This window comes from Planococcus citri, chromosome 4 (genome assembly GCF_950023065.1).
Source record: "Planococcus citri chromosome 4, ihPlaCitr1.1, whole genome shotgun sequence".
Classification (NCBI taxonomy): domain Eukaryota; kingdom Metazoa; phylum Arthropoda; class Insecta; order Hemiptera; family Pseudococcidae; genus Planococcus; species Planococcus citri.
In genome coordinates this window covers 28,298,069-28,320,632 of record NC_088680.1, presented here as the reverse complement: position 1 = coordinate 28,320,632, position 22,564 = coordinate 28,298,069, and the positions used below count along the sequence as shown (strand labels likewise).

The following is a 22,564-nucleotide window of genomic DNA, read 5'->3' as shown; positions in this document are numbered from 1 at the left end:
TTTTCATGGGAAAAAAGAGTAAACAGCCCGAGCGAAGCGAGGGCAAAAGCTCTCAAAAATGTGTAATTCAAGCTCTAAAAAAGTCGACAAATGAGCTCTTTTCTACGGAATAAAGATCGAGAAAAAGAAACAAATTTGAATTTTTTCATTTTTTCACTACCTTTCTAACAAAATTCACTACTTTCACTACCCATTTTAAAAATCACTACTCTTTCACTACTTACATTACCTGTTAGATACCCTGGAGGTGTCTAAGCAGAGACATTTTTCAAACATTTTTTTCGTACCCCCCTCATTTCTTAAAGAAAAAAAAACCGGGTTTCCAATAAGACTCATACTTGGGGGGGGGGGAGGGAGTTTTTGAACAACTTTCAATAGTTTCCATGTGACATACAAAAATGTATGAAATACAAAGAACATAGCAAAAAATTGGACGAGAACAAATTTCTCTTCAGCATGGAAATTTTGAACTTTTATGATTATTTAAAAGTTAATTTGGCAGTAGCACTACCATTGAATAATAATCAAGGAAGTTTTTAAAATGTAATCAGGACGATTTTTGCGACTTTTTGATGATTCTCGCAACTTTTGCGACCTATTTTCAAAATCGTGACTTTTACGACCTGGCAGACACCCTGTGACTTCAAACTACTAAAAAAAAATTGAAATGAACCATTGATAGGCTCCTAGGATACTCGTAAATAGCGTAAGGAGAAAAGGCCAGGCCATTCACACGACGACGCTGAATACGTACTAAGGACGAAAAAAAAAACCGAAAGACCAAAACTCATTCGCAATGCAGAAACACACACTCTGGTAACCCTTCATTAATAAAATCCCTTCAAAAAAAAAATCACCCATCACAGCTTTATCGTTACAACGGAGCAGGAAAAAAAAGAGGAAAGAAATTTCAAACAGCAAACCAGTAGGGAAAAAAATCACTCAAACGCCAATCCATTCAAACGTCAAATCCACCGCATGGGTTTTCCACACCTAAAATTTTTCTTCTTTACGACGTAATAAATAATTCAACTCCGATACGTCGTCGTTTAATCGACGACTAGCGCGAAAAAATTACCTCGGTAATTGTTCGTCTGCTACCTGACAAAGGTACTTAGCGCGAAAGTTCAACTTGCAACATTACGTTTAATCCGTTCATCACGCCAAAAAGCTAATGGAAATAGTCGTTCGGCTCAATTAACCATTCTAATGTACATACAGAAATCTACGTCGTCGTCGTCGCAAAACTATACGACAACGGACTCTTGGTAAACTTGTCGCATGCGGTAATATCGATTTCAATCAAGATTTACTACCAGTATATATCGCGTAATCGTTCGAGAGCACGAGCCAGCAACATTGTACAATTTCGTTATATTTTTACAACGATTAAAATTACGTTAAGGTTTTCGCTCGAGGCGTAAGTTTGCAATTGATGTGGTGACGAGTAAACCGCCACGCCAACGTCGTCGACGAGGAAAAGCCTCGACGACGTAACTGTATGATGACTTCAATCGAAACAGGGGATGAGAAGGATAAAGCAGCGAGGGATAGGGATTGAGGGAAAAAAATACAATTTTGGCGTAAAGTGACAAGACACACGAGTGAAGCAAGTACCATCATAAAGATGAAAACCCCCTGCTCTCGTCATCCTGCCTCGTGTAGTCGATCACGTCGTCGATTTTTCAAATAAATGACATTAAAATTGAAAATTAAACGTTATCGAACGACGTGTATATACGACACGTTATGAGCACCTACGATAAGTGGACTTTGTCGTATATTTCCTTTTTTTTTTCCTCTCATTTTTTAATGCACGAAGAGACATAAACACTCTCTACAGGGAGAGCAAGATGAGAAAAATAGAGAACCAGACGCTCGTATTCATTTAATATCTCGTACGTACGATGAGTTGATTTATAATACAGACATTCGTTTGATAAGTTATTGATGGGCGACGTTATATACGTATACAGAATGCTTAAAAACAATAAAAACCCACCGTTATTTTATAAATTACACGACGATTAAGGTTTTTAAAACTATATTATATTTTATTAACCACTTGTACCTCTACACAAATACAGTACGTACTCGACTATGGTTAATCGTAACGAATCGTTTTACATCGTGAGGTGATTTTTACGATTTAATTTAAATAAATTTAATCAGATCGGCCAAAACATCCAGTACACACTTAGTCTAGTTACGTATTCAACTGAAGTACATGTTACTCGCGAGTGTGAATTTTTCGCGCTCTCGAGATAGCCTTTTTTTCCCTGTTCGCCATTTTATAGTAGTTTTATGGTAATTTTCATCACGCCCTTACAACTTTGTCTGTTTATAACGCGTTAAAAAATTTTCTACAGTGGGACAAAAAAAAATGCTGTCGTAGCAGGCCACTACATTAACGTGGTCAAATCTTTATTCGTTTGAATTTCGGTACACACATTTTGAATATTACATAAGGTCCCCGCAGTATAAAATAAATGAACCAAAATGTCCTTCACCCGAACAAATAAACCGGAAGGTCGAATACGGCTTGAAACGTAGGCGATGACCTTTTAATTTGAGGGATAAAATAAACGAAAATCGAAGAAAGGTCCTAATAGGTCATTTTATTTGAAATAAACGAACGAGAAATCAGCAGGATTTTTACTGTGCAAAATCACGTAAAATTTCCTCTCTCTCTCTAGATGGGGTAGAATAAAAATTATTCGAGTGTTTTCAATTTCTCCAATTTCTTCCGATGATCTCTTTTAGCAAAAAAAGGAGAAGCTGAACTAATCGATGAAAACGTATACTCCAATGTAAAAAATCACAAGGTCCAAGCCAAAAAAATGAATAATTTATCTGTGTGGAAGGGGGAGGGGGGAGGGGGTTGAAAATATTTTGGAAGGTAGTAATTTTTGGTCAACCAATTCTTGTAGACACCCTGCACTGCATACAAGTCAAGTTCAGTCGTGTTTCAAAATGAATATTTTTTCTGATGTGTAAATTTTGATGCTTCGGTTTTTGAAAATTCAATGAAACTCTTAAAAATTAATTTTTAGAAGAAAAACTTGAAAAATGAGAGTGAAGTCTTCTCTTCATGGAAAGTTTTGAATTATGGATAAATGTTTTTTGCGTAGTCAACTCAATGTTTAGAATTCAATTTGAAAAAAGTCTGAAAATTAAAATGCACCAATTTCATCCACACAACTTTGCTTTCCTTTTCCCATCTAATGAATTGGGGGGGGGGAGGGAATAAATTGATACTAAAATACAAGCTTGAGAAGGGAGACTAAAAAAATAGCGTAGGTGTCGAAAACACTCGAAAAATTTTCATCAAGAGAGAATTAATCAAAAATTTTACGTTATTTTCGAAAAACTACATCGCTCAAAGCTCTTTCTGCACTAAAAACAGGCAATATCGTTAAAATCAATTTTTTTCTCACTTGTCTTCAACAGCAACGCTACGCAGCATATTTTAAAATTTATTCGTGTAAAATTTCTCACATATCAGCTGCTTCACATCGGAATATTAACAATTTCGTCGAAAATTTAGGCTTTGCTAGCGATCATATTTCAAATTTATCGACATTTTTTACGAAAAATTTGAAAAATTCTACCTCGAGCGAGAAATGTTTATTTTTAGCGTGCGAGAAAAGTTGAATCTTGGCAACACCAGCTTTCGATATGAAATTTTTAATTTCGTAGGTAAAATCGATCATTAATTCAATCAAAATTAAACGCTCAATGCTGATTTAAATTAGGTAGGGGTCATTCCACTTTAATTCAACCAACAAGTGGTGGGGGGGGGTCGGCGATTTTTTGAAATGTTTTTTGTGGAAAGACCTTCCGAAGGGATGACCAATGGAGCAAATTGCAGCTCTCTAGCTCTTTTTCAAAGGCTGCGAAAGGGTGTCAAAGGTTTCAATGAGCTTGAAATATCATACATTTCAGCAGTGGATTACTTGATAACCGCGATACCTACGAAAATGGAACTTTTTCCAATAGTTAGGGGTTTTGAAAGGCTTTTTGGTGATATCACAAAAATCAGTGTTGCCAGTTGCCACATTTTTCCGTACGAAAAATTAGCTCGAAAAGTTTCAAAACGTAGTTTTCATATTGTTTCGACTATCAAAAATTCTGAAAAAAATATATTATGCTGAACAAGATATTAAAAAATTGGGATGGCGTTATTTTGTAAAGTCGATTTAAAAAATTGAAAGTTTGCAAAAAAAATGCAATTTTTTTATTTAAAACATAAAAAAAGGTTTTAATTGGTGAAGTTGACCCATTTGACCCCTATTTTTACGTATTCGTTGAAAAAGTTGAAAACCCTCTTCATTCAATAAAATAAACTCATCATAAAAAAATCAAAATTCGAAAAAATAAAATTTTCAATTCCAAACATCAAAAAAAGTTCAAATTTATTCAGATTGTCTTATTTTGATCTCATTCTGACATATTCAGAGTGTCTACTAAAATCAAAAAAGCGAATTTCTCGCCTTTTTCTTGCTTTTTTCTTGCTTCCAAAAATGAAATTTCTTACCACTCTTCATATTTACGCATACAGGGTGTCCAGAAATATCGGGTACCCCTAAAAAGTTTTCTGCCAAATACTTCGCGGTTGGTCATAGTGAATGATAATAATGATAGCACATGATTGGTTGTTGGACTGGAGAGATAACATTCCACCAATCATATGCATCTATTTCACGTTGCCAACCTATATTTTTAATGAAAAACTTTCTTAGGGGTACCCGATATTTCTGGCCACCCTGTAGATAATCTTCGCTAACCCCTCTAACCCCCCCCCCCCCAACAAAATTTCTCAAAAATTTATTCTTCAAAGCAGAGAAGTGAATTAATTTCTCAAATGAAAAAATAGTAATAAAAAAACGTAATAAAAACAAACGTTGAGGCAAGTTTACTGAAGTGAATTCAATTCTATGATGATAACAGTAACAAAATGAAAAGTAAACTCGAATGCGGATCGAAGTCGTGTTATTTGGGGGAGGGGGAGTATAATGTCATTTTTCCAACAAAAAACTTATTTTTCCGACAAAAATCAAAATTTTAACGTGCTGAATACCAGTGACAAATACAATTACAGGATCAAACCACGAAAGAGCTTAGGTATATTTTTATTTGTGATTGAGGAGAGAGCAAAATCAGAATTTTAAGACACGAAAAATCAACATTTTAGGTTGTTTTTAGAAAACCCTACACAATGAATGATCATTTTATGGAAATGAAGTGAAAATTTGTTGAAAAAATTGTTGTGAAAAACGAAAAAACGGCCATTTTGAATGCTTTATTTTGCATTTTCATCGGAGCACAATAATATCAACAATTTTGAAAGGTTAGTCGTTCTGTTCAGAGAATGAAAAATTTGCACTTTTCAAATGGTTTGGGTACCTGGAAATCAAAAATTCCCTATTTAATTTTTGAATTCTTAAAATTGTTGAAAAGATTATCTTGAATGGCCCGAGCGAAGCGAGGGCAAAATTTTTGGAAAATTTTCAATTCGAAAAGTAGAACAACATCAATTTTAACAAAATAAAAGCTTGAAATTTTGCTGGGATAACTTCAATTTTTCAGAGATTTTTGATGTGAATTCTTGGAAATTTTCTTGCTTTTCGAAGGAATTTCTATACTATTTTCTAACTTTCTTGCCACCCAAGCGAATTTCTCGCCTTTTTCTAACTTTCTTGCCTTTTTCTTGCCAGTAGACACTCTGCATATTTCATGAAAAAGTTGATAAAAATTACACTCATAGCAAAAAAATTAAAATTCGTTTATTTTGTGAATCTTTTCAATTTTTTTTTACTCCTTCAAAATATTTATATAGTAAGTAAAAAATCATTAAAATAAAAATTCACGAATTTGACAACTGTTCTCGTCATAGAAAAATTTATTCTTGAGCTGATATGCCTGAAATTTCGTACCTAGGTACACTTTGGCTCTCTCACTTGGTAGAAAAATGAAAACTTACTGGAAACTAAAATTAGTGTTTTTTTTCTGAAAATTTTGATAAGGTGAGTGTTGAGACACTCTCTTTCGAGCCAGCTGGGTCTCGTTTAAATTAGAATGAGCTAGCTCAAAACGATTCCTTGGGCAGCTTCAGTAATCGTTTCAAAAATGAGCCATTAATTGCCATAAAAAATTAGATCAAAGGTAGGGAGAGGGAGGGGTAAATATTGAAGAAAAGCCGAACAACAAAGCAATGAAAAAAATTCTACACCTCCTGCGACGTAAACCAAACCACGTAATTTTGTTTTTAGAATTCAGCATAGACACCTCGGTTTAACACACAGAATAACGTTTCAGAGACATTTAATGGTAGAAAGAGGAAAAAGGTAATAATATAGCGAAAGGATCGAGTCGAAAGTAAATCTAGGCAGAATGTCCCATTTCTCACGTATATTGGTAACATATTTAACGTTAATAAAAGTAAAATTTTTCATATACGAGAAAAAATCTTTTGTAGCGAATCGACGAAGACGACGATGACATTTCGGTAACGAGCACATATATAGTAAAATTTAAGATACCTCCATCAAGAGGCTATCATTTTGAATGAGAGGTAGGGAAAAAAGGTACCTATATACGAAATGGTGGTAATTTTTCACCCGTTTATATGGCGAAGGTGGTGGCGAATAAAGAGCACCATGTCGAACGTCGTATAATATCGAAAGCCAATAAAATATTAGGATAAGTTTTTCTCTTCTCAAATTCCTCTCTTTATATTTCAAACAAGAGATGTGGTACCGAAAAAAAAAATGCCTGAAAGTTCATTTCCATCGTTGCGAATTTGAGAAACAAAACTTCGGCTGAAGGTAAAGTAAGATATGCGAAATATCATCAATTGGTACGCGTGTTTGTGTTTGTAAGAGAGATAGAGAGAGGTGTTTCAAGGTCGCCAACACATATGATGATGATGACGATGGTGATGAAGAAGAAAGAGAAATTGAGAAGAATCCGCTATAATGGTATGGTATGGCCATCAAAAATATACGAGGAATATTCGATTCTGCTCGCGCGTCCTGCAAAAGGGCGTCATCGTCTCCGCAGGATACACGCACCGTGTTTCTCGGCGGTCTGCGCGGCGCGCCGGCGAGGCCTCCTAAGACCAGTTTTTAAGACGCGAAACGAAATACGGAGGGTTGAAAGAGAACAAATACATAATATCAGCTAACCCCACGAGAAAAACGCCATTTTAGGGGTTATTAAACTATATTTTCGTCAGCTTTTTTGCAAACGAGAAGCGCACACAATCCAAGACCGAAAGACCAAGACGTCGGAACGGAGGTGGCATTGGCAGCGGCGCATGGCGGCTTTTTTGTCTTGTATGTACACACAAGGATCAGAACGTGGACGACGAGTCCGATGTGTGATGGTAGTGGTACTCATAGATGTCTTTTTCCCCTTTTTTTTTTCTTCTTTCTTTCTTTTTTCATTCTCTTACCCTCTCTTTTACTCTTTTTTCACCAACGATGTACGCAATTCGACGATAACTAGCTTCGCAGCGTGATGAAATAGTACAGATAGAGAAATCAATTGTGTGTATGGCGTATGAATAAAATCTAAACGAGCGTCGGTTTTTTGAAGAAACGACGATCGGGATTGGGGATGTGATAATTAAGAGGTTGGAATTTTTTTACGTCGAGGTTTCATTTTTTCGCAGAGGACCAGTCGCGAATTAAATTCAAAGCGTTTGGGAGTGAAGGGGTTTTCGAAAATGGATCCATGTGTTGGTTTTTTTCTTTCTTTTGCAATGAAGAGGATATTGAAGGGTTCAAAAGGTTTGGGCAATTGGGCACGTTTGGTAGATTGGACGAATTGAAGGGCGGAGGAGGGAGGGGGGTGTTCCAGGGTTCTGAATGATATGAGAAAGTCGTAATTTTGATTCGAAAATTGACCCATTCAAAAAAAAATCAGCATTTTTGCCCAAAAGGCATCATCCAATTAGCTTTCTCAAGTATTTTTGTGTTTTTGAATGAATATTGAAAAATTCATGCATAAGATTCTATTTCGAGTGGGAGAGGAATATGCTCATTTTCTTACTTCCTATACTGAAATTTCGATACAATTTTCTATTTACTTACTTTAAAATGGTTCTAGCAAAATTTTATTCATTCTGTACTTTCGCACTTCTCACATACCAGTAGACAGTTAAGACACCGTAAACGACACACCAACATGTGAAAAATAACAACTCAAGCACGCGTACAATAACGATAAAAGCATTTTGATGTATTGAGATAAAATTAATTTAAAATGCTAATTTCGACGACTTTTTAAACGCGTCAGATTTTTTTCCATCTCTTTTATAGTACACTACATACCTACTCTATTTGTAAGAAATTCAAGAGCTTCATCTTTCCTCATCATCTCAGTCTCCTCTTTCTCTATCAAACATGAATGTACAAGCATATAAAAAATTAAGCAGCTATTTCTGTCCGTTTTTTTTTCTTCCTATAAAAAGCCAGCAGCGAAATTAATTTTGTTAAATACAACTTATTGGGTAAATTTAGCGTAAAATGCCTCCGCCTTTGGCTCTCATGTTCACGTAGCGTCGTGTCTCTTTCCCTATGGTGCTCGTGTTCTTTCTTTCATACACAAACGTATGAAATAATATCGTGTACGTAATACGAATTGGGGATTTATCGTGTACATAGCCTGAAACTTTTCAGATATTAAATTTTTTTCTAGCATTTGTTCGAGTTGAAATGAAAATTTTTTTTTCTAATGTTTTCTGTACGTGTACCATATACCTAGTTTAATGTAAGAGAAAAAAATGCGTTAATTTCATCGCCTACTCTATTTTTTCTCTCTCATTTAATAATTTTAAAACGCGTGTACGCATTTTTTGCTGCCTTTAATGTTACTTCGGTAACGATTTCAATTACGCGGGAAGAATTAAAGTCGAAATGTAATTACGAGAAAGAGTAAAATGTGTTTTTGTTTCCCTAATAGGATGGAAAATATGTGACACGAGTATATGAGGAAGGTAAACATGAAATTGATAAAAATCACGTGAATTTTGGGTCGAATAATTTATGCATTTATTTGAATAATTACCTGGGTACTTCAACAAAACATCACCATAGTAAAATTTCAGAAGCTAAATATTTTGATTTTTTTTTTCAATTTCACAGAATGTTCACTGTTCAGTCATTCAGAGGAATGATTTCCCCTGACTTTTCCAGATCGTACACAATCTCATCAACTCCAATCATACTTAGGATATCTGGACTTTAAGATAAATTGAAGGGGGGCAGGGGATGTTAAAATGCCTTCAAAGAAAATTATTTTTACGTTCTTCTTTGGTACCTTTCGATTATTGAAAATCCTATTTTGAAAAAATCGATGCTATGTTCAAGCTCTGGATGTCGAATTACGCCAATTACCTTACCTTTTATGGACTATAATTTAGGTCAAATTTCCTAAAGACACCTTTTTTATTTGAACTGAAATCAGCAATAAAATTCTGAAAAAATTCATCATCAGGTATAAAAAATTCAGCATTATTCCTTTAGACACCAGAGCAGCTCAAAACCAGCAACACCAATTAATAATTCAGAAGTCCAAAAAAAAGGTGTAATCTAAATTTCAGCTCAATAAATCAAGTATCTACCTCCAAATTTTTATATTTTCAGGGAGCCGAATTTAAATTTTCAAAAATTTACCAACACCACCCGAAATTTTTCGTTGTGTATTTTTGGATGATTTTTTAAATTTTTCTACTTGGAATGGAAATTATTCGTCACTTGGAATAACTCTCTAGTACATAGAAAAAAGTACATGATCATGCCAAAAAATACAAGTACTTAGTAATTAAATGCAAACAGCTTCTTTACTTTCCAAGACACAGCATCATTTACACGAATAATTCGCTGCTGACATAAGAATCATTAAAAATCTAGGTAATGCACTTTTCAACAAATCAACAAAATGGTACATCTACATACATTGGCAAGATGCGGTGGTTTTTTTCAAGTCAACTGCATTAAACCAGGTAAAAAAAATACCTTTTTTGAAAATATGCATTGCAAATTATCATAAATGAAAGTAAGCATTCGTAAGATTTACGAACCAGTGCAATTGAATATCAAATACTTGATAAACAAATTGACTAAAAATTCTGAGAATAAAATGACTTTTTCTTGGATTACGGATTCAAACTAGTTTTAAAAATCTGTTTTTAAAATTGATGGGATATCGTTACAGATTGAAAAATCTTTTGAGAAAGATTAGAAAAATTCCATATCTGCATTTGGTTACCTTGAAAGTGACTTTTAATGTTGGGGATTAGAGAAGAACGCATGGATCAGGTCCAATAAATGAGCAAATATTCAAATTCGGTGCCTACTTTCAAAAACCTCACCAACGACTAAGTATAGCAACACATCATTTTCAATTTATTAGATTTGCTCTGAGGCAACCAATTTTGAGGTATGAGCCTTCAAAGTTTGGTAATTTTACAAGAAATAGCGAATGCATGAAAATTACAAGGTATACTCTTACCACCCCTTAGGTTGTGGCATAGTTTCAGATTAAAAAAAAAATTTCCCATAAGTCACCAAATCAGAAGCTTCTTATACATATTTCTACTAGTACAATAATGTTCAATGTTCATCTTACTTACAAACCATCTCATCCCCACTTTCGCCTCAGTAGTCACCTATCAAACTATTCAACCCAAACACATACTCGAGTGCACAACCAGCAAACATACAAGACGTTCAAAAAAAAATTAATTAACTAAAAAACATAACCACATCTCATAAAAAATAGAAAGTAAAGTCATCAAGTACAAAAGCGGGTCAATTACCGAATAATAACCATATGGAATCCGTTCAATTAGTTATTCAACTTCAGCATACCACCATACTACAGCAATAGATGGACAAAGAGGAAATCCTGCATTTGAAATTCATGCACTCAGTTTTTTCAAATCAAATAAGACCACCAGTAAAATTTTTATCACACAGCCCATCACTTCTCAACGAAAAGTTCACCATGATATGAAGGAAATTGAAGGGAAAAGGAAAACCATTTGGTAAAAAAAATGAATGTAATTTTCTTTCATATGCAACTTGGTAGAATGAAAATATGTCATCATTTATGCATCTCATGTAACTCTTACATAATAACTACATTTTTTTTAAACCATCATTTCAACACAGGTTCGAGTAGTTAACTACTCATTGTAAGGTTAAACTTTTCTTTAACCAGGTGTCCTCTTTTTTTTTTTTTTTTTTTTTTTTTTTTGAATGAAAAATCATGCACATAAGCACACTTTAACGTCTTGCATAATCAATCTGGCAGAATAATGATGCAAAAAAAGTGCATTATGTTTCAAAAGATTAAAAATAGATATAAAAAATTGGATAATTTCTCGCTTAAAGACACGTGTATCGCATAAAAAGATTACACTTGAGAATAAATATCACATACAAAGTATTTAATTGTTAACGTTTATAACTAGGAATATTAATTTTTCCTTCATCACCATCCATCATTTTGGCTCGCCTGTGGGTCATGTCGATAGCATGAATACGCCAGGGGCACCCTCTCGTGACATGCAGTTTTACAAAATAGCATCCTGTGTATAGGTTGTTTCCGTTTCACAAAGAATAAAATTTAAGTCGAGCTGGAAGTAATTAAACGAATATGTGTTTTTTTTTTCGCGAAAAGAGTAACCAAAAAAACACAACACGTTGTTGGCCATTACTTACGAACCATATACCTTAGGAAAAAATTATATCCATTATAATTAACTGGAGTTAATTTATTAATCAGTCTCGAGCTGAATGAGCCCGGCTAAACATAAATACACGAATTTTATGTACTACCAACGATGCACAGTGGTAATTAATTTTTTAACCCCTTCTTCCGTACAAACGTTTAACTTTTTGATCGGATTTGGGCAAATAGCTTATCCGTGGGAATAGTTTTTGGAACGAGGTACCGAAATAAGTATTACCGAACGATTTGATGGTTTAAAAGAAAAACTCTCGAATAAAAGCGGATAACAATTACCGTTAGAGCGAAATATACCATTATATGTGCTTTTTTCCCTACTCCTTTAATCACACAAAATACGATGAATATTTAAAGAACAAGCGTAACCAGGTACCTTTGGTGAATACCATTAACTAGTGTCTCTAATAGAGGGTTGAAAGCTGCCTTACGTAAGTATAGCGAGTAAATAAAAAATCATTGGCAAACAAGTTCCACTTCAGTATGCTTTTTCGTCGTCATCAACATTATGGCCAGAATATAGGTTTCTTAGATCGTGGATTTTTCTCCATTTTGTGAATTCACTGGACGTGTAGTTGACCCAATCGATACATAATGGACAGATTATCAAACTATTTTTATTGAAAAATAGCCATATTGTCCGCAGATTTGGAGCCTCCAAAAAATTTTGATTTTCCCTGCTATTTACAAATTTTTTCATGGTTTGAGAATAGATCAAAGTGACTGAAAATCTGAAATCAGGCTGCATACTTCGGTGTGCTTAATAATCTGAAAATTCGCCATCTCAGGGAATTCAAACCGCATTCAGTTTTAAATTTGGTTGAAGTACAAAATTGAGTAACTATGTAATTTGAACAGTTGCCTTTCACATTTTTAAAATGTTGAATCTTGTAATGGTTTCATCTCTTTTGACGAGGGGGGAGGGGGAGAGGAGGGGTCCGTGTTGAGTCAGAAACACATCTTCAAGAAAATGTCTTTGAAATTTTACAAAAATTAAACAATAAATTTAGGCAGCAGAAATTTTGGTTAGTACAATGATTCCAAAATACATTCATTCTCAAAATTGAGGGGCTTCGTGGAACAGGGGCCTTAGTCAATTTTTTTCACTGATTTTTACAAGTTCAAATAACTTCAATTTTTTACTAAAAGCAAACATTTTCCAATTCGTGTTTTTTTTCATGAAAGAACACTCTTCAATATCGCTGAATATGGTGAAATAATAGAAAAAATTTAAATACCGTCGTCTTAATACACAAAGTGGCCAACTCTACTTTTATAAATTGTTCAGGAAATGCGAAAAACAGCGTTATAAACTATTGATGGGAGTTACATAGTTAAGGTTATTTACTAGAGTAAAAAAAAAATTCTGCTAAAAAATTGTTTCAATTGCCACATTTTAAGCCACTTTGAGTGGAGTTGGTATTTTTCCCAACTTCAAACGCGAATACTACACCAATGAATTCACCAGAAGTAATTTTCATGTAATGTAAAAATGAAACAGTTTCATGTAGCTAAATACACAGTGCGTTATCCTTTAGCAGAGTTAGATAATTTTCCCGACTTCAACCACAGATAATAGGCGAATGGGCCTGCACAGGTGTGTTTTTAAGGTTTCAACTTATGAATTAAGTGAAGAAAAATCAAATTGCGGTCAAAACTCATTTTGGTCAAAAATTGGAGTTATCCACTTTACATAATTAAGACAAACGATACTATACATATATATTTAGAATTGGGCATCTTGGGCCAACTTGGGGTAAGTACGATCTACGTTACAACTGCCAGTCCCAGGAGTAGAGAAGACAAACCCTACGAGAGGTTTGGAGCATCCACATAATGGAGGCTGGTAACTCATCTTTGGCAGGCTGAAAGCTGAGGATGAGGCTAAGACTAAACCTAACACCTTGGCATATGCCCAGCGTCAAAGCTGCAACCTGAATGGGCTACAACATCAAGCTGTCTCAGGAAGTAAGGGAGAAGAGAAAACAATTGGAAAAATATCCCTGAAGCAGCAACACGAAGAGTAGCGTAGCTTGGAAACCCTAATATGCAAGAGTTATACACACTGCTAGTGCTAGGCATGAATCCTGTACAAAAGCGAGAGTTAGGTGCTATAATGGTATAACCAAACTTTGGGAAAGTCAGTTTGACAGTGCAGAGGGCAGACCCCTCATCAAGCTATACTTCCTTGTGCTAGAAACCCGTAGAAGCAAAAATACCAAAAAAAACAACTTCTCGAGAAAGCAACAACAAGAAGAAACTGGCTGGAAAATCAGGGAACCTTGTTGGTCAGCAGGCAAAAAAGCCCTTGCAATGGAAGAAACTAAACAGGCTGAAAATCAACATGTCGATAGAATGCTTGACGAACAGTCCCTAGAAAAGTCAAAGAATACACTCCAACGGGCAGGAGGAGCAGAGGAAGACCGAAGAAAAAACTTGATGACATATCGACAAACAATTTCTTCTACAGTTTCCCAGACAGGCTGAACAGCTTACAGGGTCAAAGTTCAATGGTGATGATGATAATATAATTATAGAATTGTAACAATCAGAAAAGCAAAAAATTGACTAAGGCCCCTTTTCTATGGAACCCCTCTAGGCCTCTACCTTACCTATAAATTGAAATTGGGGAAAAGTAATTGTAATTTACATTGGACATTTAAAAAAAAATTAAAAATGATTTTGAACACTTTACACAAGTATTGCCACATTGAAAAAGCATGTTAGTAACAAAAATTTTAGGTCCTAAAGTCCATTTTTGAATTTTTTTAGCGAATTTATGAAAATCTAAAAAATTTAAAAACCCTCTTTCAATAGAAATTTCCCCACTTTTTCATGAAATATCAATTTTTCAAAAAAAATATACCAATGTGAATAATTCCTTCAATTTTACTCTTACACTTCAACAACTATACTAATTTTGAGCTATACTGGAGTCTGTAGCAATTTTTCAATTTTCTCCAGAAATTTCAAAATTTTTTTCAGAAATTTCAAACCGCTCTGGAGGTTCCAAAAAGTTTGAAATTGCGATGAGAATGTGGAATATTGTAGAAATGTGTTCGAGTGCGTCAAGTTTATACGTTCACTCAATTTTTTCGGTAAAATCTTCTCACAATAAAGAAAAATTTTCTTGCGAATGGTATAAAAGGATCCTATGACACAATTAAGTGATTATTCGAACTCAGCAGATCGAAAATACAGCCAACATTACATGCCACGTATCTTCTACTAGTTTGATCGAAACTTTAGGACCAGGTTATTTCGAATTTATGAATAAAATTTAAGCACATAGAATACATAGAACAAATTACCCTATAAAATTGAAGAAAAATCTACAATTATTCAGAATAATTATCTAAAATAACCATAGCAATAGCTAGAGATGAAATAGAGATAGAAATCATTAATAAAACAGAGCTGTAAAAACACAGCTACCTAAGCTAACATGTAATAATTATTTTCCATTCATTAGTCGATCTAAGACTTTGCTATACCACATACCTATACTTGAAAAATGTCAAATATCTTTCAAACATATCGAATACATTTCGAGATTTCCACACGATCAAAAGATCCAGACTCTGGTAAATTCATCATCGTGTATATCTCAAAGTCAAAGATCACAACGACCAAAATAAAATAGCCTCATGTGGGCGAACCGATCGTCGACATCGAGCAGGGAAAAAAATCCGACTAAAAACGTCGAGTAAAAAGGATAAGGAAGAAGGACACAGAAAGGGTGAGACGGGCGGTTAATGGAAAATAAACAAATGTAACTCTGGGTTTTAAAATAAACAGGAAACACCATCAAACCGTGTAAAATATCTCGTATCACGTTCACTTTTTTCAATAACCGTTTCGACGGATAAATAGCAGAAAAATTCACCCCCAGGACACCACCTCTGTGGTAACTCGATTCGTGTCCTGTGTATCGAAAAGTCAACCGCAGGTTTCATTTCTACTTCTCCTCTTCGCCTCTATCAAAAGTTCCCACTCGATGCGACGAGCATGAAGAGGAAGGAAAATGCTTTCCAAAACGTGCAATGAAAATGACCAACCAAAAAGAAGATGAAAAATTCACGAGCCTTTGTATTACATCAGTTCAGTCCCAAAGCCTTACCGAATTTCCATCTTGGTCGATCGGTTTCAGGTTGCGAAAGCCTCTACATGAACTGAATCCCAAAAGGAGCTAAAAATTTACACATGAAAAATACTCCTCGTCATCGTCAAATTGTATAATGAAATTTACTCAGTTCAGTGTTCAACATTATATTGGAGAATCCTTCGGGATACTCGAGAAACCTATCTCTGAAGTATAAGGGGAGGTGGGTATCTTCTCATTTGTCACGGCCTTGTTTACATCAAAAATTACATCACGTTTTTTACCAACGACGAAGACGACGACGAACGAACGAATTTTCGTGACACCTGCGACAACTAACAACGTCGAAAAAACCTCTTAATTTAGTATGAAAAATTTCCAAAATAACCGTATCTTGTTTTCGGTTTGTTGCAAAATTATTGCCCTATTTCGGCAAGTTTTAAATCATCTAGCAATGAAAACATTTTCGTTCGTTCGTGTGGCATCATTAATTGGCTACTGGTTACTCGAATTATGTGATGATTTACTCCTCATCGTCCTCCTCGTATAATGCTTCGTAGATTTCCCATTCGTCTTGGATGAAAGTACGTGTACGAGTAAGAGGATTCGTGGTACATATAACCGAATGTACACGGATGAGATGAAACCCACTGCATTAATTATTATGGCTAAAGTGAACATGTGAAATTAAAAAAAAAATACTAAAACGATTCGGTTACATTAGAACAACGATGACAAATTAGAGAGAAAAACACCAGCAAAGCGAAAATTACTCGTATCAAAACACAGGTGTTACGTTAATAAAGCCCTTATCACTTACACAAAGAATCTCATCAAAATCTCATTCACTCACGTGCACATGGCACACCATGGAACAATTTTCAGCACACAATTACTACTCGACATACCGTACAAATACACTATTTCTCAATGAACCATTTGCCAAAACCTTCAAACAGGATATGAATGTATATTTTGTTTATCAACATTAAGGATATCGTTACTAGAATATAGGCTGATTTTCGTTGAACATTTTTTGATAAAACTTTATAATGATTTCGAACACGAGAAAAAAATAATAATAAATCTTCGAATAAAGAAAAATACCACGCAACTCGAGTCATTGACACGAATAAATTTATCTAATGGTAACTAACATCGCGCTTTAGCTCTACCTTACGAACTGGTTTACACAAAACATTCCCAACCACGAACGCGCCATATTTAGTTAACTCGTAAAATAATAATTATTTAATTACTGACGAATATTGATATTAAAAATTAAGACAAACTCACCGTAAGATAATTCGACGAATATAGTTGTAGCACATAATAATATTAAAAATCCCTTTACCGCCATAAATTCACATGTAATAATTAAACTTCTATCATAGTTCATACTTCTTAACTCATCGTAACATCACGTACAACGCGCAACTACGCATCATTCCAGATATTCACAAGTAATACAGCGGTTTCGAAGTGTTTGTTTACTATCACAATGGAGCGAGCAGTGGTGCCATTTGACGAAACTCGAAATACTCCAGCGAAGAGCGTGCTTTAAAATTTACGAAACGAGCGGTAAAAAAAATTTTGGCAAGCCGATCGGCCGACCTTAGCTGATTGAAAATTATTTCTTTTTAATGGAAATCGATTCGGTATAAGCTTACGAACGAATAAATTAATTATAAACTTGTCAAACTTGTCGTGTCGTATTAAATGGCTACTTTGTTGTTACACATTCTTGTAGCGTTTATCATTCGGTAATTAATCCGTGAAATCATTCACGAATTATAATAGAATGCCAGCAGCCGAAATGAAAAAAAAAATGACCATAAAAATGGCATTGCCAACATGCGTTTAGAATTTATAATCGTACTTAAAAATAACACGATCACGATACAATGTAAATCGAGTACAAAAAGCTGGCTAATCTGAAATAGGTATTACTCATCGTCGTCTTCGGTGGCATCGACATTCTACTCGTTAAGAGTTTCCGGTCAGATTTCTAGTCTAATAAATCACGTTTCGAATGTGGTTAATTAGTTCTCAGTACGTAGAACAATATTTGAAAATTTTCCTTCCAGATACGAATTCTTATTCGGTTTGGAAAATTTCAACAAAGGTGGCGTGAAAAACCACCCGAGTTACGTGAATTTTCACACAGAGAGCGTAATTTTGTATCAATTTTCGCGTAACTTTTCATCGAATTTAAATTGCAGATTGAATCGAGCATTGTATCTGGAAAACTGATGAAAAGAATCACGCTGAGAATATTTTTTCACTAACGCTGCAGATACGATAAAAGCTACTAGGAAAATATTTCCAAGAGGAAATTGAATTTTGTTGTTATCTGAAGAAAACTCGAAACGATTGTAAACAGGTACTGCGGTTGATGTTAGAAATCAAATCATCGAAAGAGTTTTTTTTCCTCTACCTTACGAAAAACATCTTCCACAGCAACGAAATGAATGGAAATGAAATTTCGTAAAAATGGTTACTTTATATATTCAAACGCAGCATTCGAACGACGTAACATTCTGTTTCATCGTTAAAAATTGCAAAATGAAGAATTAAATTAACACACAAAATTGAACTTTATTCAAATTATAAACATATTGTACCATGATTACGATATTGATCGATAAATTAAAAATACCGATCACCAGCGTATTTAGATAAATAGTCTTAAAAAAAAATCGTACAACATTATTAATCACTCTCAGATGCGGACGAATTGGTACGAATTCTAGCAGTTCGAGCTTTCTCTAGGCTTTGAAATTTTTCTTTTAATTTAGGTTTATCACGGCTACTATCCCGGCTTTGTTTTCTCTCACCTCTATCGTCTTTAGAATGCTTTCTTTTCGAAGCATCGGAATCCGAAGAAGACGAATACTTCCTTTTATTACGATCCCTAGAACGATCTCGTCTATCATCGTATTTCTTTCTGTACGTACGACCTCTGGATCTGCTACGGGATGAAGATCTACGTTTTCGTCTATCGTCTCTGTGTCTTTTATCGTTATATCTATCTCGACTTCGATACGATTTGCGCGGACTGCTTCGGTCTCTACGCGAATCTCGGTATTTTTTATGCTCGTCTACGCTAGAACTGCGAGAATTCCTACGTTTGTTATCGCTTTTCTGGAATGAAGGGTCTTCTTTTTTAGTATCTTCCTCGATCGGAGGCGCTGGTTTCTTTTTTGAAGACGATTTCGAAGACGATAACGAACTAGTGCTGTCGGATTCGCTATCGACCGAGTCGGAGGAATGAGCGCGAGAATCTTTTTTCCGTTTTTCCGACCTTTCTTTATTATGTTTTCGTTTGGAAGAGTCGGAATTTTTATACTTTCTGTCGTCTTCGTCTTTTCCTCTGTCTTTGCTTCTTGGCTTGTCATCGTGGTGAGCGCGATTACGATCCTGCAGTGGGGGAAAAACAATTATTAATTATTAAATTTTGTCATAAACTGAAGAAGCCTGTAGCGAGGATATTTTTATATTATGGCGAGGGAGATTAATTTGAAAGAAGAGAAAATGTACATACGATGCTAGAACAAGGTTTTTTTTGTTGAGGAGGGATTACAATATTCTAGAAAGGCTACTCGTACTCAACTACAGATCAGCAAAAAAAAAAAAGGCAGCAATCGGTACTATTTTTCAAAAAAAAACTTACAGGTTCGTTAGAATCGTGTTTATTGCTTTCGCTGTCTGCATTTTTACTATTTTTGGCAACGTCTTCTTTATTTTTCTTATCATATTCTTCCCATTTTGATTCGACGTGATAGGAATAAGTAGAAATTTCGTTCAAGGAATTTTTGTTATTCTCCGTTTTTCTGGATTCTTCTCGTTCTCTAGATCTATCTTCGTGAACAGGAGCATTTCTCGAGTCAGATTTCTGCAGAATCACATGGCATTAGAAACTTTCCTGCACTTAATTACGCTTAGTAATTATATATAAGATGTTCAAAACTAACATTTTTATTGCTTTCTACGGATCGTCTTCGATCTCGTTCGGTGTGTTCGGAATTGGAATTTCTTCTTTCACCTTCTCTCTCCGCCGATCGTTTTCTTTCTTCGGCGTTCCTGTAGTAAATTCGGATTAATGAGTGATAATGAATGAAAAGCAGCTTAATATACCACAATGATTAGCGATATCGAATTACTTTTTTTGTCGGGCTTCTCTTCGTGCTAATCTTTCTTTTTCTTCGATTTCCAACAGTCTTTCGCGTTCTTCGTGTCGTATTTTTCTAGCTTCTTCTCTTCGTTTAATTTCTGCCTCTCTTTCTAATCGTTCCACTTCGCGTCGCTGAAAAAGTTTCGAACATGAAAATCAATTCAATCGGGTTGACTATAAAGTGACGCAAATTCAAGGAGACGTACTTCGTATTCGCTATATTTGATTATTCTTCGCTCTTCTTGTCGCCAATGAATCGGAGTTCTACTTCTTGATCGACTTCTCGAAGGAGTTCGATATCTCTGCGATGAAAAATAATTTATGTCGATTAATTTACTCGAATAAAATCGAACAATTTGTTGAGAAATAGGTTCCTACCAAAGCTCCACGTCCTTTGATCACCCTGCCTGATCTAGTATACCCACGTATTCTAGGTCTTCGACGATGATTATTTTTTTCTTCGTCGTTTTCATTCTCTTTTTTAATTTCAACAGCATTAGATTCATTTTCTCTATTTTTAGATTCGTTTTCTTTGTTTTTAGACTCGTTTTCTTTATCCTTTTCTTCGCGAAAACGATTCAAGAACCTGTTTTCTGGATCTTTAGGAATTTCTTCGGGATCTATTTGAGTAACACTCACCAAAGGATGAACATCTGCTATAGAATTGTTAACTTTTGATTTAGATTCTTCTTCATTTCCAGAGTGTTTCCTAAATGAACAAAAAAAAAACGAAGTAATACCACAAAGATGATTTTTTTCTGCAGTATAACAATTTGACTAACTCGTGTTTATGCTTTTTAGATTTCTTTGAGCTTTTCTTCTCACTTTTACGTTTGTGTTTCGATTCTTTTTTACGTTTCTTTTCGCTACCAGATGAATCACTTCTTTCGCGACGTTTATCTTTATCTGAAATATATAATACGTACATGTTAGTCATGGAATAGAATTATGATATTGAATATCTCAGCTACTGAATTTACTTACGTTTAGATTTTAATACTAGTTCGCCGCAATTTGATATTTTCACGTCTTGAACAGGCCTGGATAGTTCAGTAACTGGAATAGATTCAATATTTTGAACAACGTCGATGCCATCTACAACTTTTCCGAATACAACATGAACCCTGTAAATAAAAACATTGGTTAGAAAATTCAGTCAGTCAAGAAATACAGGATATTTAAAACAATTTCAACTCACCCGTCCAAATGTGGCATTGGCTGAGTAGTTCTATAACAACAAAACATGAGCGAAAAGAAGAATCAGCATCAATTCTCATGGGTACATTGTTTTCTAACAAAGTACAAACATTAAACATTATTCCTTTACGCTAGTTTGCTTCGAAACACTCAAAATTCATTATTAGAAGCTACGAAATGATAAATATTCAATCGATGCAATGGTATAATACGAGTATATACTTACGAGCACTAAAACATTTTATGCTCGAATATAATAAAATACCTAATGTAAATGTTTTTCGGTTTCAGGTAACACCTAAATTTCGATTAAACCGACTTACATAAAGAACTGCGATCCGTTTGTATTTGGTCCCCGATTAGCCATAGAAAGAGCGAATGCAATATCGTGCTTCAATTCGAAATTTTCATCTAAGAAAAAAAAAAAATTATTAGTGAAACGAAATCAACGATTCAAAGTCTACTTTAAGGAAACTCACCGTTGAAAGTTCCACCGTAGATAGATTCGCCTCCGGTACCATTTCCGGCTGAGAAGTCACCTCCTTGTATCATGAAATCTTTGACGACTCGATGGAAAATAGATCCTTTGTAATGGAGCGGTTTCTTGGTCGTTGCACCGAGTCCTTTTTCACCCGTGCATAGAGCTCGAAAATTTTCGCAAGTCTTGGGACATATATCGGTGTATAATTCGACGATAATTCTACCGATTGTCATGTCGGCGATTTCTATGTCTAGGAAACATCTGCTTCGTTTCGTCTTCATGATGGGTTCTTCAATAAGCTTGATAACACTTTAATGGAATCGTTTTATGACTGACAACGCATGTAAATTCACTTATATAACATTACTGCATGTAACAATAAAAACAATAGATAAAAATTACTCCTATCACCATTCCTATCCCTCACCATTCGTATTCCTCAAATACTTCGGTTACTGTGACGAGTCCAGCGAATGAAGCTTACAAGGCTACTTGTAAATGGAAATAATCACTGTACAAATAAATTATTCACCGAAAAAATGTTATAAAAGTATAAATTCTAGCCTAACTTCTGCACATTTCTCCAGAATCAAATTTCGAGAATCCAGACGACGACGCCATCAGAACAGTGTAACACGTAGCTCAACTTGAAAATTATTTTCTGAAGAAGATGCTTTGAGATTTTGAAATTTGAAAACATTTTTGTAAAAACGTTTTTCTCGGAATTCGATTCTTAATTTGATTAAATGAAATAGAATAGAACGTAGAAAAAAATTAAATTGAAATTTGAATTGATAGAAAGAATTAACCTAACAAAAAATAAGACAAAATGCACCTTTAGGGTTTTGGGAAT

At 34.7% G+C, this 22,564-nt stretch overlaps 2 protein-coding genes across 4 annotated transcripts in view; both read right to left on the bottom strand.

Annotated features, from left to right (window-relative positions):
• Positions 1 to 17,333, bottom strand: part of LOC135845856 (protogenin A-like) — a 192,533-nt gene extending 175,200 nt beyond the window's left edge. The window contains exon 1 of the mRNA XM_065364705.1: positions 17,156 to 17,333. Coding sequence (XP_065220777.1) covers positions 17,156 to 17,258 — 103 coding nt within the window. The 5' untranslated portion in view covers positions 17,259 to 17,333. The remainder of the gene's footprint in view (positions 1 to 17,155) is intronic.
• Positions 17,334 to 18,437: 1,104 nt separating this feature from the next.
• Moca-cyp lies at positions 18,438 to 22,341 on the bottom strand. 3 transcript variants are annotated; one of them, XM_065360636.1, is made up of 12 exons: positions 22,139 to 22,341; positions 21,710 to 22,042; positions 21,554 to 21,641; positions 21,232 to 21,261; positions 21,018 to 21,157; positions 20,816 to 20,939; positions 20,412 to 20,742; positions 20,240 to 20,335; positions 20,023 to 20,165; positions 19,834 to 19,942; positions 19,533 to 19,754; positions 18,438 to 19,279 (listed from the first exon to the last, which is right to left on the bottom strand). In XM_065360636.1, the coding sequence occupies exons 2-12, from the start codon at positions 21,990 to 21,992 to the stop codon at positions 18,572 to 18,574; spliced, it is 2,274 nt and encodes a 757-aa protein (XP_065216708.1). In that variant the 5' UTR covers positions 21,993 to 22,042; positions 22,139 to 22,341; the 3' UTR covers positions 18,438 to 18,571. The 3 variants fall into 3 exon arrangements, with proteins under 3 accessions (XP_065216708.1, XP_065216707.1, XP_065216706.1); XM_065360635.1 differs by having other exon boundaries at positions 21,710 to 22,020; XM_065360634.1 differs by having other exon boundaries at positions 21,710 to 22,341.
• Between the last annotated feature and the right edge of the window lie 223 nt (positions 22,342 to 22,564).